The 12,707-nt window shown below is 41.9% G+C and overlaps 1 protein-coding gene across 5 annotated transcripts in view; it reads left to right on the top strand.

Moving 5' to 3' along the window:
* LOC116387817 (low-density lipoprotein receptor-related protein 8-like) overlaps positions 1-12,707 on the top strand; it is a 65,293-nt gene that overhangs the window by 17,995 nt on the left and 34,591 nt on the right. For 4 of the 5 annotated variants that reach the window (XM_031855231.1, XM_031855229.1, XM_031855228.1 and 1 more), the window contains one exon: positions 5,079-5,201. The exons of the other annotated variant lie outside the window; for it this stretch is intronic. In XM_031855231.1, the coding sequence (XP_031711091.1) occupies positions 5,079-5,201 (123 nt within the window). The remainder of the gene's footprint in view (positions 1-5,078; positions 5,202-12,707) is intronic. 5 annotated transcript variants of the gene reach the window in all.

Here is a 12,707-nt window from a genome sequence, read left to right on the forward strand (position 1 = left end):
TTGTTACTAAACATGCAGTATTCATCATTGTAGTTGCAAACCATTCATTCACAAATATGAATACTGAAAAATACTGTGGTGTTTCCTTTCTTCTATTCCGCCTTCTTCTGTTGGTGGCAGTGTTGCATATGGTCTGTAATTCAAATGTTGTGTAGTTTGGAAAACCTAATGATACCTCGTATAAACTGAAAAGCAGTGGATATTTCTTTTCTGCTCCGACATCGTGGTTACTCTGTTAAAAGTACAGACCTCCAGAATGCACCAAGTCGGGGACCCTAACCCTGTCGTCCATTCTTTTTTTTTTAAGGTAAAATAGAATGTATATATTTCTATATCTAGCCTATGTGTGCTGTTACTGAATTACGGTAGAGAATTGTGTGCATATATGGTGACAATTTGTAGAGCAACACACAAGTGTGTGTGTGTGTGTGTGTGTGTCAGGTTTGAGTGTGCGCATGTGTGTCAAAGAGAGGCAAGTGTGTTGTGTGGATTCTGTTGAAGTGCATAGTTTTTGAGTGGTTGTGTAGTTGTAAATGGTAAATGTATAGCGCCTTTCTAGCCTTCCGACCAATCAAAGCGCTTTAATACGACATGTCATTCACCCTTCCATACACTGATGGCACGTATGATACCATGCAAGGTGCCAAGCAGGACTAATTAACAGTCACGCAATATTCACACATGTAGGCACAGCTTACGGGATTAATTTGGTGTTAAGTGTCTTGTACCAAGGACACACCGACATGTGGACAGCCAAGGATCGAACCACCGATCTTCTGATTGAAGGATGACCCGCTCGTTAAGAGGCCTTATTGTCAATGATATTAGCCTTGTTGATGTGGGTGCAAAGCGTGTATAGTCTATTTGATTGCCTTATAAATATGATATCTTAATTCATCAGATCAAAATATGAACATATTATCTGATTCTTTGATAAAAATTGGTTGGCACAAATCTGTGCACATTGAAAAATACAGGAGAGAATGTAATTACAACTCCCAGGGTGCATTTTGGCAAGAAACATTCAATAACCAAGCTCAACATGTGTGCACCGCTAACGGCTGGTTGAAGCTAACAATTACGGAGTTGAAAAAAACTGACTACACAATCTGTAAACCAATTCACTTTTGGATTCATTTGGGATTAATTCAACAACTTTGGCGTTGTGTTTTGTTCACAAATTCAACGATGAAGCGTTCTGAGTTTGCGCTCTCTCTCTCTGCATTCGACCACCTCTTGCTGACTCCCTGTTTTAGCCATCCACCATGCCAAACTGACTTAGATTTGATTCCTCAAAAAGCTGAAATAATGAAAGCTGATGGCAGTAACATAAACCTATGAGACTACTGGTGAACTAATTGGAGAGTCCCTCAACCCTGTGCTCAGTAATATTTAGGATATCACTATAGGAACATTAATTTAATACAAAATGGGGAAAAATACTGACCAAAAGAAATGCCCTACAGACTAACATTGCCTTAGAGCCGCAGCGATGGCTTGGTTGTTAAATGTTAAAATCTGGTTAACAGCTCCTCAAGGCAGAATTATGCAGATTTGAATGACATTTTTACAGCCTGACACCCTTTAAGCTGCTGAAGAAAATCATACATCAGTCACTTCAGTGTCAAAACTGACCTCTCCATATCTTATAATCATGTAAAGCTCAATATCGACCCAATCTAACGTCAAACCCATACTGTATAGGTGCACCATGATCTGCGTTTAAGAAAGATGAAGAGGATTAGAAGCGGTGAAACATCGGCCCCAGAAGAGAAAGCTCCAGGTGGGGTTGTCGGAGCGTGGAGCTCCTTCCCACTGTACCTCCTTCAGAAGACATAACATGGCTGGGTGAACTCCCCTGTGCAGGGCCCTCATTCTCTCTGTGTCACATCCCATTTGTAATACTCACGTTAGTTGACTCGCACAACACAGAATCACTCGTTGTTTTGTTTCTTAGATTTTTCTCAGCTGCACCGAAGCTATGTCTCTGTGTAAAACACTACCACTTACTCTGTGTGTGTGTGTGTGTGAGTGTGTTTACATGTGGACGTCACAGAGATTAATGTTGAGTAAGCGCTATCCCTGCCATCTACAGTAATACTGCCCGTTTCTAGTCAGTATCACACTTTCCATTAGGATTTCATAAAGCATTATCACCGTGTGTGTCGCTCTCCATCTCTGCTGCTGTTACTCACCTGCTATTTCTCGGCTTTCCGTCTGAAAGAAGAAGCTTTCTTTCCTCTCATTCTCCTGTCACTTTTCCCTTTCGGCCCCCCCCACAAGCCGAACATTTTAAAACCTCTCCTAATTAAAACAGAAAGTCAATCCAAGCAGATGGCATGAGCTGGCCTAGGTAATTATTGCCAAGTGAACCATGGCCCCTGTAGACCTCAACTGAAATGAGTAGAAAGCTCAGTTGGATTGGGTAGAAGAAGCTCAGACTCTCGGAGAGAAGTCTGATCTAACCTGCAGAGGCCACGGACGGGATGAACGGGAGAATTTCAAGGTCTTTGTCAAGCCATCAAATGAAGTCTTCAACACATACTGCACTGCGTTAGATTCTCAACTCTGCCCTCATCTCTCTTGTTGTTCGTCTCATGGGAGTCAGATTAATTCATTAATTGGATACGAATTTTAATGTTGTATCTTCGAGGATTTGTAGAATCGTATGAATCTAATTATTCAGTTTCCTTTCAACTCTGTGTTATGCCTCCGGGTCTGTCATGTTTGTGTGTGTCTCTCTCTCTTACAGCGCCACACCTACTTACACGAGTGAAAAATAGGTTTAAAGAATATGCATTCCTTATGCGAATACATGTGTTCTTGTGTGTGTTGCAGGAAACATAATGTGAGCACACCACTAATGAGTTTATACACTTGAGGGAGGTGTTGGTTAAAAGGATGTCACAATCCTCGTTTGCCCCGTAATCATCTTTCTTCACCTTTAACAAAGGTCCACATTCCTGCTCGCTAATGAGGAAACAAGTGGTACTTAAGCTGCACTCCAGAAAACCTACGCGCTTTTATGTTCTAAGAAAAACAACAGGCAAAAATGTGTTCATTTTTTCGTGGTGAAAGGCTCCGAGGCGAGGGCTTTAGGGAAGGGAGAGCCCTGAAGGGACAAAGGCAGGAGGGAGAATGTTTGTCTGAGTAGTTTAATGGGGTCAGTTCATTACGTTTTGAAGAAAATGCGAGAAAGAATGTTAATTTACATGTGTGAAATGAAACGAGGGTTGCCGATTGTGGTTACAGGCTTAAAACACATTTACCACTTAAACACATGTCCTATTACAGCGACACTACCAGACATTTCATAATTTATAGCGTCAACAAGCCGGGATGAGCCGTTATCGGTTTGACTTTGGCACTCTGACACAGGACATAATTAAGAATGGGTTAATTAAACGAGATCTAGAATTAAAGGCAAGCAGTTTCTAATATGAGTGCTTCTTGGTGGCATGCTTTCCTAACAATCGTATCATAGATAACGCGTTAGTGACCCATACTGTGAGAATTACATTTCTGTGGGATATTATGCGCTTTGAAAGCCAGCCAGTAAGGAAGAAGGGTGACACAGGAGATGGACATGTTCCCTTCACTTTCCACGGGTTTACCACATTTACAGATGAGACGAGCTATATGCTGATAAAAAATATCAACGTATACGGTATTTGCCCATATAGGTAGAACAGGAAATTCAACACCTTAACATATACAGCAACCAAGTTAGGCCAGCAGAAATCCCCATCTCAAGGGAACGCAGCTTAAAAGCAATTATGACGTCGGATAGGTGTGAGGGTTTCTGGAGCTATTTAACCATTAATAAGTACTACTGATGAAGCATACTGGCAGCTCAATGGTAACTGTTCAACTCAATGCAGGGTGTGCATGTCAGTGTCACAAACGTTACGACATTTTGCTCTTCTATCATTAGTCCTTTCCTTTTTTCAAACCATTCCACCAAGACAGCAGTTAATAAGGAATGACCTGCATGTACATTTAAAGTTGTATCTTAAGTCTATGTTGTTGCAACCCGTCTTTTAAAGTTTAACTCCTCCACTATATTCAAACTAACACCGACACTTTGATGCTCTTTAATTCCAACGTCAAGAAAGAGCAGGAGTTGGAGAAGTGAGAGCAGAGTTAGGTTCGTGTCAACACAGCAAAGGCTCTTGAAAAACCACTGCCTGCTCTCTTCCCTTACAGCCCCTCAGCTGAGTTTAAGCTCCCTGCACATCTCTAAACGCTATATCTAATTTGCAGCATCAGAACCAAGATGGGGCCAGTTTAGGAACAGTGACAGTGACTGTAACAACACCAGTCCAGAGAGCTCAGCTTAGGGCCTTTAAGCCAGTGATTTATTAGACCGGACTGCAGGTCCTCTTGGACTAACAGGCCGAGGAAATTGAATGACTCTGACCTCTGTCTGCTTCTGGCTCACTGGCCGAGCTCGCAGCCTTGTTGCTGCAGGTGGAGAGTGTTTTTTTGAGTGTGTTACTCTTTGAACACAGTGGGTTAGCACGATTTGAGTAGCTACTGGGCCGTGACGTGAAAGTTTTGATCACTCAGTTTCCGTCTTGCTGCTTACACAGGTTTTTTCCTGGCAAGTTTTTTTAATTTCCAATTCTCCGCACGCTTGACATGTTTTTCAGCCTGTGGCCTTGGTTGTAGCTTTCCGTGGTGAACAGATTTGGGAGGTAAAAGGTTTCAAAGGCTCTCTGAGCTTGCGGTGTTCAGCAATCGGCATCCATTTTACTGCTTTGTGATGGAAAACCTGAAAAAGAGATTAGACTTTTGGAGACGAGCAGATGAAAGGGAGGGGAGGGGACGGGAGCTGGAGACGGCACAATGAATAAGACTCAAGAAAATGGGGAAAGTGGAGATAATTAACGAGAGGGTTGTCTAGGAGTAGTGAGAGAGAAGGTGAGCGTGATCTCTGGAAAGAGGGGTGATTACTGGCATTCAAATAATGTGACCAGTTTAATGACGGAGATTAAGATCTACTGCAGACTGACTGTGTCGTATTGTCTTCACACTTCCTGGTCTCACTATTATTCTCTGTCTGTGTCTCTGAGCAGCCAGGAAGACATGTGCCCCCGCAGAGTTCGCCTGCTTAAATGGCCAGTGTGTCCCGGGACGGTGGCGATGCGACGGGGAACCAGAGTGTCCTGATGGCTCTGATGAGGCAGAGGAGACCTGCAGTAAGTGAAACCATTCAGCTGCTCACATCAAGGACATCTTTTAAAGGATACTTCCAGTCTGTTTCAACTTGGGTCTTATTCCGAAGGCGTGACCATGGTTTTGATTTGAATTATACTCATTATAGTTGGAGTCTGCTGCGTAGTTTTAACTCTTCAGCTTAAGATGTCACAAGCTAAGTAAGATCTAAACTACTATATTTGGAGGTTAAACGTCAGTTATAATCCCTCTTTGCAGGGAGAAACTGTGCAGTGGTGGTAAGTGGTATGCACATTAGGTTTACAACGGGTGGTTTGGATAATAAACATACAGTTCCCCTTCACTTTTTCTTTTGAATATGTTTGGTTGAATCCTGTAAGACTGCTTGTGCGTCTTCTTTCTTATTTTACGTCTTTTTAGTGACGTCCCTGCGTTATCGGATCTTACAATCAACTTCATGTTATTATTGATAAAATAAACATGGACAAAACCATACAAATAAACAACAGGTTGCATGAAACTGGAATTTCAATTTGTCAGAATTGTTGTCGTGTTGCTTTTAACTTGACTGGAGGACCTAAGAGGCAGAGTGGGATGTACTGTTACAGTCGAAAAACCAAAACTATGGTGTCATTTTCCGTGTTGCATCTGGATATGCCACCACGCCTTCATCTCAGTCGTTTTAGAACAGATTTAATTAGACTCTCATAGAACCTGTATTCAGGTTGCTGATTTACCTTGTTATCTCGGCTCCAGCTGCCATTCAGCCACCTCCCCTGCCTCCACTCGCCCACACACTTCAATACTCAATGCTGTCTGATGGAGAGTGCATAGAAAGGCCTCGATTACCTCTCTGCCAAGCTGTTAGAGCCGAGGATCGCTGGCTGGCTCACTTGTGTAGCCTGTGCCAGTCTAGCGCACCCACACACAGGCTCTGATGGGGGTTACTGTAGGTGAGTTGACGTCTCCACAACCAAGCAGGGCCTCAAGTGTGGGAGGCTTGTACCAGTTACTAATTGTTTTCTTTCTTTCTTAAACGCTCATTTCGTTTTCTCCCATGGCTGCTTGCTTCTCTCTTGGGGTTACGGATATCAGATAGAGCTGAAAGCACTGATTTGATGAATATTGATGTCTTGGGGAGAAGCACAGAGTATCCACTCACTGGACTATAGCTCCAGAAATGTGTCACCCTGAACAGGCATTTCAACCCCCTACCAGGTCCTCATCAGGCAAACGATTCAGGGTTCAATGAAACACCACTCTGCCTCTATTTTTTTTTTTGTGTCTGTGCTATTTGATGCGGAATGCATGCTGGGATACGGGACTTGTCTGCCCACACAAGTTCACAAAAGTCACCTGCCAAAGCTGATACATGTCGATGGTAACTGTTTGTAACGTACACCAGTTGGATTCAAGAGAAGTACTTTCCAATAATGACGTAAATACTGATGTCTTGTGTTGAGGCAGGATAGTGGAGGTTGGTTACACAACATCTTCATCATCGTTCACCAGTTCCAAACTGAAATGTTGGGCCTACACGTCATTATAAAGCTTTTTAAACCAATTTTTTACGTTATTGTGGGAGGGAATTCAATTGCATCAAGCGGTGCGGGAAAGGAATCAAGAAAAGGCTGAACAAATCTTTCAGAGGATACTCACTCTTGTTTTGGTCCATTTTATTGGCTGTGCATGTGTGCGTCTGTTCAATGAATAATGTAGCAGCCGAGCAAAGCTTCTGATGTCACCCCCAAAAAGTTGAGTGCGAGGAGGGAGACATACAGGGACCTCTGAAGGATAACAATTTGTATTGGAAATCCAATTAAAGATAAATGAAGCAAGGATTCATCTCTTGGCTGCAGGATAAAGAGATAGAGATCTGGGCTGAGAAGAAAGCCATTTATATGGAAATCCCTTGTGTATTGACTCAATATTGTGATGTTAAACTTCTGAACACCAACACTGAACATTTTAGTTTGAGTTTTTATTTCTCTCTGTAAATAATATTCAGGATAGATTCTTGATTTTGACACAACTTGTCAGAAATATTGAATTTACACCGAGTATCTTAAGGTGTAGAGAGATATCTGTTATCTTTTTACTGTGCTGCAGGCACAGTGGAAACATTAAAAGAGGGAATGCTAGTGAGATCCACTTCATCACTCTGAGTGGATCCAAGTGTGCCATAATCACACTGTAGAGAAAAGAGACTCAAGGATGGACAAAAATGCACGCAGCATCATCTTCAACGGCAACCGACCTACTCGTGAATGGCTCTCTTATCATCTATCTCATTCGTCTCATTTCACTGATAAATTACCTGCCTGTACCTCGGTAAGATAACAAAGATATAATGAGAACTGTGCATACGTCAGGGAAAACCTCTTGACTTGCTGTATTTCTTTTATTTGACTGAAAAAGTAAAAAAACAACTTTGACATGAAGATTTAGGGTTTCAACCAGGAGAGACAAGTGATGATAAAGACTCTTTGGACTCAACGGGGAGATGTGTAATCGAGGGGTGTCTGCTCTGAGCAGCACACTGATGTTGGTGACGTATTAGGCTGATGAAATGATGAGTTGATGAATCTGTGAAGACCGGCGGTGGAAGACGCGTGTAACAGCAACATGAACCTACAGGGAGACAATCGTATTTAAAAAGTGACAGCACCAAGATGATAGGCTGAGAATGTTGCTGTGTCGCTGTGCTATTGGACAGAAGAGACCAGCTGATCAGGAGCAAGGGAATTATGAGGTAGCATGCGTAATAGGAGTGAATGGCAGTATATGAGAAGTAAACTACAGCCCTTAGCATGCAAAAGTATATTTTTCCTGACTGAACTTACACTAGAACGTCATTTTCAGTCTGAAATTCCACCAGGATCAGCATTTTGCTTAACGCCTCAATCCCATGCAACACTTCCCTTTATAGTTGAAAGCTCCCAAGCTTCACGTTTATCAATTAAACTTTGCAAGAGTGATGATTATTTTACCGTCTTAACAGTTGTGGGAAGGGCGGAATTTCACACAGACTGCATCCAATCTTTAACATGCTAGAGATATGAAATTTGCCATTATGTAAATAGCAGAGACTAGGGAGTGCACGCTCGTTTTACACGGGTTAATTACATATAACGCAGCGTACACCTTAATGCATCATGCTCCAGTTATGCTGAAGCCTGATAAGACAGGCTGTGCTCTCGCACGCAAACAACCCTCGTCTTGTTTCTCATTCTTTTTGCCCCCCAACTCCCCTGTACTTTCTGTCTATTTTAGTTCCACATGTGCACAAACATACAGTACACACACATTTGCACCCACACACCCAGCTAAGGCATCTTGGACTCGGTGCTGCAGACATCTGTGCCACAATCATTCTGGCTCGCTGAGTGGATTCCCAATTACACGCTGGAGTAGCATTACGCTGCTTTATTAAGAATTCAAATTCGGGCCACACGGAGCAAGTTACTCGCAAGCCCTGAAATATGAATGACTCTTTGGAGGAATGTGTTTTTGTGTTCGATTAATGTGTAATCATAGAGGAACTGGGCCACTGCATCCAGCTGTGCAGCAGCTTCTCTGCTCCCCGGCCAGAGCTGTGCCATTTCTCTGGGCTCTTAGTTGCCCGAGTCCCTTCGTTAAGGATTCAACAAGAGTGTTGGCTACTTGACACTTGCTGACTAAATTGCTGAGTTCAGCTCAGTTCTGCATGTCAGTTTGCCCTTTCTGCTTTTAAATTCACTTTGAGGAGTTGACAGGCGAAGAGAACTTGCAGTGTTTCATCTTTCTCAGGGAGTCTTTCATTATGTGAGGACATAACCCTGAACTGCTGCATATTTGGGAAATGTGGAAAAATATGGATTTTTTTTTTCTTTTTAAATCCGCCATATAGTATTTGCAATTTGGTCTTCTTAAGTGATATGTAATTTGTAGGGGATTATGGATTTTTTTTCTGAAAGGGGTTTTGATGAAAACCTTCTTCTATAAACCTCTTTGTAGATAATGAGCCCCAACCCCGTTGAGCTTTTTCTTGGAGAGTTAAGAATAAAGCTTCACTTTTCTTTTTTATTGACTTTATAATGGGAAAGGTGTTCTTGGTAAATATATTTGAACTGCACATACTGTGTGTGTGTGTGTGTGTGTGTGTGTGTGTGTGTGTGTGTGTGTGTCATCGTTTGGATTTCTTTTCATGTGGAGATGTGGGTTGTTACAGTAGGTGTTATGGGATCGACTGTTTGCAGGTAAGTGTACTGTATGTAGGCTGTTTATTTCGACATTGCTAATAAGAATAGCCAAACACACACACACTGAATGCATGGATGTACATTTGCTTTGTGGCTGTTATGCATAGATTTCCCATGCATAGTGTTGTTTTTTTTTCTGTTCACTCTTCTGTCTCTTTGTTGATAGTTGAAATTGTTGATGTGTCACAACAAAAGTAATTTTGCAAGTTACTATGTTGATGAACTCAGAACCACAGCTGATGAAAGTCTCATCGATTGTAGAGCCTGACATTGTTTGAATTTTGAGGCTAATAATTCACATTTTGGAGTTATTACACAAACACTTGATATAATCGAGTTCATAAGAGGGAACTGGTGCGCTTCATCCTGTTTCAGTTTCGCACTCTGCCTCAAACACACAGAATTGAAATAAAATAATGTAACTATTGATGACAGCAGCACTAACTGTCCAATGTCTTGGAAAATGTAGAAAAATAACAATTTCCAAAACCCTGCAGTGACATTTTATTGTCAATAACCCAGTTCACAGTCACAAGAGATATAAACAGCATGTAATCCTCACATTTGAGAAGCTGGAACAAGGTCATGTTTGGAATTTACTGAAACAATTTGTCTTTTTTCCAAATAGTTGATGATTCCTTTTGTCACTTTACGAATCGATTAATCGTCTGATGCCGATTGCAGCTCCAGATGACTGAAGTTTGAACAGTAACCTCGTAAAAATCAAATCATAAGTGATCACAATGAATTCACGAGAAGGATGGCTCAGTGCTTAACTCTGTCAATGAACAGCAAGAAAGTTCTGTGTTTATATCCACTAGTTTGGCTATTCTAATAGCATTTGAATGGTTAGCACTGTGATTAACTGGCAACCAGTCCAGGGTGTATCCGTCGCCCAGTGCCTGCTGGGATTGGAAACCAAAACACACGGAAAACATTAAAAAGTGCCAATATTTGTCTGCTTTTATTCAGCTGTCCCACTCGGAGAGCTCAGGTACAGCACTTAATATGAAGTGGAGATGCATGCCACAGTGCATTACTTGCTAATGCACTTTTGCTGAAAATAACACATTTCCATCTTGTAGTTTGCAAGCAGCAAGTGTTCTCCGCTGTACCAGATCTATAATTCAGAGAGGAGGACATGGCCACGCTAACCCGGCTTAATGAAGCGGCGAATCTGAGCATGACTCGCGCTAACGGAGCGCTTTGTGCATTTTCGGCTTTGAGGCAGAGAAGCCGAGTTATCTCATCAACCACTAGAGCCCAAACATTGACATACACAGTCCAGGCAGACCCAGATAGACGCTCACAAAGCGTCTATCTGGGTCTATTTGAGATACAGGATGTGTCTATACACATCCTGTATCTCAAAGCCTTATATCCCAGGCGATTGGAATAATAGGTCAGGACTACTCGGATATAGGTTCGTACGACATCACGATGTGTGTCCTTCTGAATGATGATTTTAAGTAGTAACATGTTACTAACTGTAACTGGCTATATGAATAAGTCAGGCTGTCACAATCCACACATAAAAGTTGTCGAAAACTGTCTGTAAGATTAATCGTCTCTGTGCAATATATATTTGAAATGATAAGCAGCAAAATGGACATTCATTTGTATGAATAGGCTGCAAATGAGTACTTTAAGAACCCGTAGTGTTGTGTTTCATTTGTCATGAAGCTGCAGTTCGTTATATCAGATCAGTTTCACACATTTTCAGTATTCTATCACGTGCCTGGTGAAAACTGAGAAATTAAAGAGTCTCTACACTTCTTTGCGGAAAGCCGAGTTTAGGGTAAAAGGCTGTCAGCAATAACAAGGTCAATCGGGATGATCAAACGAATAGTCAAGCTATTAAACCTGTTGAGACGAACTCCGCCTTAGGTAAAAAGGTGATGAATTCTAAACGGAGCTCCTGCCAAAACGCCAGAGTGGAGATGAATCCTCATCCTTCACTCTGGTGGTAAACAACAGCCAGGCAGTCAGTTTGTCTGTGAGTAATTGGTTTTCATTATGTTGCCTTTTTCTCAAGCAAAAACCCATTACCTACGTCTTTATTATAAAAATCCGAGGTGTCAATAGCTGTCAAGAGGGGCATTGAGTTACCACTGCTTTTGAAATTTTGAAGTTTCCTTTCTTTGTTTGGTTTTGGGAGGAACAGACCCCACGGTTCATTAAAGAGTCACAAGTTAAAAGGACTGGACAGCTCGCTGGTTTTCAGATTCTGCTGGAGTCGTCGCTCTGCCTGCCTCTCCTCCTTCATCTCTTTCCACTTGGTGTGGATGGTTTTGATTTTGCTTTAGGATAAGAACCTGAAAGGTCATGCTGCAGTTTGTCCTCCTTTTTTTTCCTTTCATACATGTCTTGCTTGTGGCATGCCTCCGAAGCTGTCCATTGTATTTCTCTTCTCTCTGCTCTCTCTGTCAACCTCTTTCATTTCCTTATACTCTGATTCTTGTTTTTTGTCAGGTCCTCTTTCGACCTATTTGGATGAATTCATTCAGACAGAATGCTATTTCCTCTCTCAAAGATTCCACCTCCTCTTTCATCTCAGACATAAAAACAAAAACAAATTCTGTACTCCATCCCTGACTCACCTGTAATCATTCATTTCAGCTAATCACTCCTTCTCGTCCTCAGTTTCTTCAGTCGTCATTAAGCTTGTTTGCTCACTCAACACGCTCGGCAGCTGTGTCTGGAAAGTAGGGACTGAAAAATCATATTACGGGGAACAATTGTCTCTGTCGTGCTTGAAGGATATAGCACTGACGCAGGCACCATCAAAGACTGTCACACATCCTAACTTGCCTTGGTAATACACTTTTCTCACACAAACCTCCTCACACAAGAAACGGAACCAAAAGAAACAAAAGACCCCCTTTTTATATCTCAATCTCGTACATTAACCATGAGGGAAATGAAAGGCTAAGCCAGAGCTGGCAGGTGGAAAAGGTCAACCGCTTGATGATTCCACTTATATCTTACTATCCTGCTGCTGTTTTACTCGCTGTAGGACATTGTTCGACACAATATTTTTGTTTAATAAACTGTCAAGAATGCCAAATGTCAAATTGTGAATTAAAGTAAGCTTTTTTTACACTAACATGACACTGAAATTTGTTGACAACTATGTTTGGACAGGAAACAAATGGTTGTAGGTAGATGTTTCTACTCAACATACAGTAATACAATGTTCTCTCTGAGGCTAAGTGTTCTCTGCTGCAACAGCACTGCAGTGGTGTGTGTGTGTGTGTGTGTGTGTGTGTGTGTGTGTGTGTGTGTGTG

This window comes from Anarrhichthys ocellatus, unplaced genomic scaffold (assembly GCF_004355925.1).
Source record: "Anarrhichthys ocellatus isolate YVR2014 unplaced genomic scaffold, GSC_Weel_1.0 scaffold15, whole genome shotgun sequence".
In the NCBI taxonomy this organism is placed as follows: Eukaryota; Metazoa; Chordata; class Actinopteri; order Perciformes; family Anarhichadidae; genus Anarrhichthys; species Anarrhichthys ocellatus.